This window comes from Morone saxatilis, unplaced genomic scaffold, assembly GCF_004916995.1.
Source record: "Morone saxatilis isolate NCDOM2014 unplaced genomic scaffold, NCSU_SB_2.0 Contig18, whole genome shotgun sequence".
Lineage (NCBI taxonomy): Eukaryota > Metazoa > Chordata > Actinopteri > Moronidae > Morone > Morone saxatilis.
The window spans coordinates 27,562,629-27,565,522 of NW_023339740.1; the positions used below are offsets into that span (position 1 = coordinate 27,562,629).

General features: G+C 38.0%; 2 protein-coding genes across 2 annotated transcripts in view; one reads left to right on the forward strand and one right to left on the reverse strand.

The window, feature by feature from the left end:
* The window catches only part of zufsp (zinc finger containing ubiquitin peptidase 1), a 10,393-nt gene extending 7,874 nt beyond the window's left edge, over positions 1 to 2,519 (reverse strand). Inside the window, exons 1-2 of the mRNA XM_035662643.1 lie at positions 2,502 to 2,519; positions 2,114 to 2,286 (exon numbers count right to left, since the gene is read on the reverse strand). Of these exons, the coding sequence (XP_035518536.1) occupies positions 2,114 to 2,286; positions 2,502 to 2,519 (191 nt within the window). The remainder of the gene's footprint in view (positions 1 to 2,113; positions 2,287 to 2,501) is intronic.
* A 279-nt stretch (positions 2,520 to 2,798) lies between these two features.
* rbl1 (retinoblastoma-like 1 (p107)) overlaps positions 2,799 to 2,894 on the forward strand; it is a 2,027-nt gene continuing 1,931 nt past the window's right edge. The window contains exon 1 of the mRNA XM_035662644.1: positions 2,799 to 2,805. Coding sequence (XP_035518537.1) covers positions 2,799 to 2,805 — 7 coding nt within the window. The remainder of the gene's footprint in view (positions 2,806 to 2,894) is intronic.

A 2,894-nucleotide genomic window follows, 5' to 3' on the forward strand; every position in this document is an offset into this window, starting at 1 on the left:
TGGTGGAGAGTGATAGTGATATTAGGGCTGTTTGTAAAGTAAAGGTCTATCTCTGTAGGGATCCTTTCCATAATGGAGACACTGAGAATAACAATAAAATTATAATAATAATATATAATATAATAATTGAAACAGCATTCATGAAAATCTCACCAGGAGGTCAATTTAGTGGCTTTCCAGCACTTTCGATCATATAATGAACATTTAATCTCAAATATAAAAATGATTCAGTGTTTCTGGACCTGAACTATAATCCTGCTGGTGTCGGGACTTTACAGACTGTTGTGGTCACATGAGGAAGTCAAATGAATGAACACAGAGTTGTCAAAGAAGGTTTTATTGTACAAAACATTGACTGTTTGTAGAAAATACAAATTTCCTTGAAGTGGGTTGAAGAAAAGCACAAATATACAAAGTGAGAAACAAACTATTTCCCTGCTCACAGATTCCCATTATTGTATTTTTTGTATTTTGGAAGCAAAATCAACACTTTTAATTTGCATCTTTTAACATGCTGCTTGCTTCGGAGCTTTTTATCAAACCAGGAATGAACAAAATGAAAATGTTTAAAGTCACAGATCGTTTTCTAAAATGAAGTGTAGATACTACACACACTCTGGTACACAAATGCTGCTTCAGTCAATCCTTGTTAGCATTAAGCCTGTTATTACAGCATTAATCAACATTAAATGGTTCATAACCAGAAACAGGAAACATTAAAAGGGAAAAACTCAGCTAAAGAATAAAATTAAACACTTTAGTTTCAGTAATAAAATCTCTACAAAAAGCAGAAACCTCGGCAAATATCGTGTTTAATACCAGAGAATGTACAATAGAGCTTGATTTGTCCTGTTAAAGTAAAACTATTTACACCAGTTGAAAGTTCAGCTGACGTGAAGAAGTTTCAACCTTCCTGCTTTTCAATCCGTCAGCTTTTTATTTACTTTAAATCTCTTTAATACCGTCGTTTATTTACCGCGAGCAGAAAACAAAGCTGTCAAACGTCGCCGGCCGTGAGAGGGTCGACCAAAACGTGTGCGCTCCACTGTTGTCACGGCAACCCAAACGTTGATTTTACAACAGTAAAATGTTGGGAAAGAGTAAATAAAACGGATTGACTTGAAGCTCATAATGAACGGTTTCTTCTTCTGTGATAGGTCAGCTGTATCACTGTGTAACCGTAATGCTCCTGATATAAAGAACTTATATTCTCCTTCAATAATGACAAAATAAAATATGTCTTAGTGTCCGTTAGAGTTAAAGCGTTCAGTTACAACATCAGGGCAGATATTATCGGCCGATATTTAAATTACAGCACAGCTAAAGGAACATTTAAAGAGTCAGAACTGTTCTTTGTTGTTGTTATTATTAGTGATTTCAGTTGGATTTGATTAGAACAAAGCTATTCAATATTAAATCATTCATCTTTGCTTTTCTACTCATCAAGTGAGTATGTTTAATTTAATTCAATAATGTATTAATGTATTTCATGTTTTCACTTTCACAACATCTCTTGAAAACCTTCCTGTCTTCAGAAGTATTTTAGTATTTTACGTGTTATCTAATAATCAGGAGGCTTTTATATTCAGGACAAACGGTATTCTAAAGGCACTCTGTAAGCAGTGAAACTATCCTTAAAGAGTCACTGATAACCCTGCTTGTGCTGCCATCTAGCCGCTGACAATGTTAAACAACATTAAGAGTGAATTACAGCACTAATATCAAACTACCTGCGATTAAAGAGACGTTGACTGAAGATACTGAAAAGCAGGAAACAGTTGAGCTACTTGACGAGAGAAGCGTCTCAGTGATTGTTTATGTGCTCTACTCTGTGTTCAGATATTATCATTAGTATCAAAGTTAGACGTCTGTGGTTGGGACTGAAATTACAAACTGCTTTGGATAAAACAAAATGGCCAATGCCATTATTTCCTGCTCAGGTTCTACGACCCTCCGGTCATAATATATAAAGGTCAAAACAGGCGTCAGTGATAAAAACAGACTCCGACTGTTCAGTTTCATAATTCCTCCTCAAGTACCTGGTAGCTTCAGAAACTGGGCTTCTGTAATGAATTCATTACTTTAATGTTTTCAGTGACTCTGCCGCTCGGACACGACGTCCTGCAGGCGCTTCAGCAGCACATCTGGACTGCTGCCGTTCTCTGGACACGCCCTCTTGCTGGGGGAGTCGCACGATGAGGACATCATGACGTCCCCCTCCATGGTGAAGGCCCTCTTCCTGCTCGCGCAGCCCTGACGGATCATCCGGTTGATGTCCGATAACTCCTGAACGGAGGGAGAAACAGAAACAGAAGAGGAGAAGAGAGAGTTAAAGGTTAGTGCTGAAGCTGCAGCGGAGTATCAGGAACTAACAATTAATTATTGGTTGTTCTATAAAGTGAAGAACAACAACTTTAATGTACAAAGAGAAACAAATCCTCCCATTTGAGAAACTGGAAACTGAGAAATTGGAGCATTTTTTCACTGTTTTTCTTTCATACGCGACTGAAACGATTCATCTGGTATCAAAATAGCTGCAGATTATTTTTCTTTTGATGCATTAATCTAAAAAGTCAGCTGTGATTCAGAAATGTTAACTGAGGAACACAGTTCCCTCGGGATGCCACAAGAACCGATTCTTCATGCCAGAAGAAGAAGACGAACGGCAACCAGCACAAATTAATAATACGTTAACTATAACAAACAAGACAGCTCCGCCTCGACTCGTTGAAAAGAAAGATATGAACTCTGAACAACTTGTCAGACGTATTCTCACGTCTCTGTACGGTTCAGGCGAGATGTCACGTCTGTAGAGCGTGTAGGAGGCGGCGGACTCATCCATAAAGACGATTTCAATACAAACAGTCTCAAAACGACCACAAACCACAAAACTG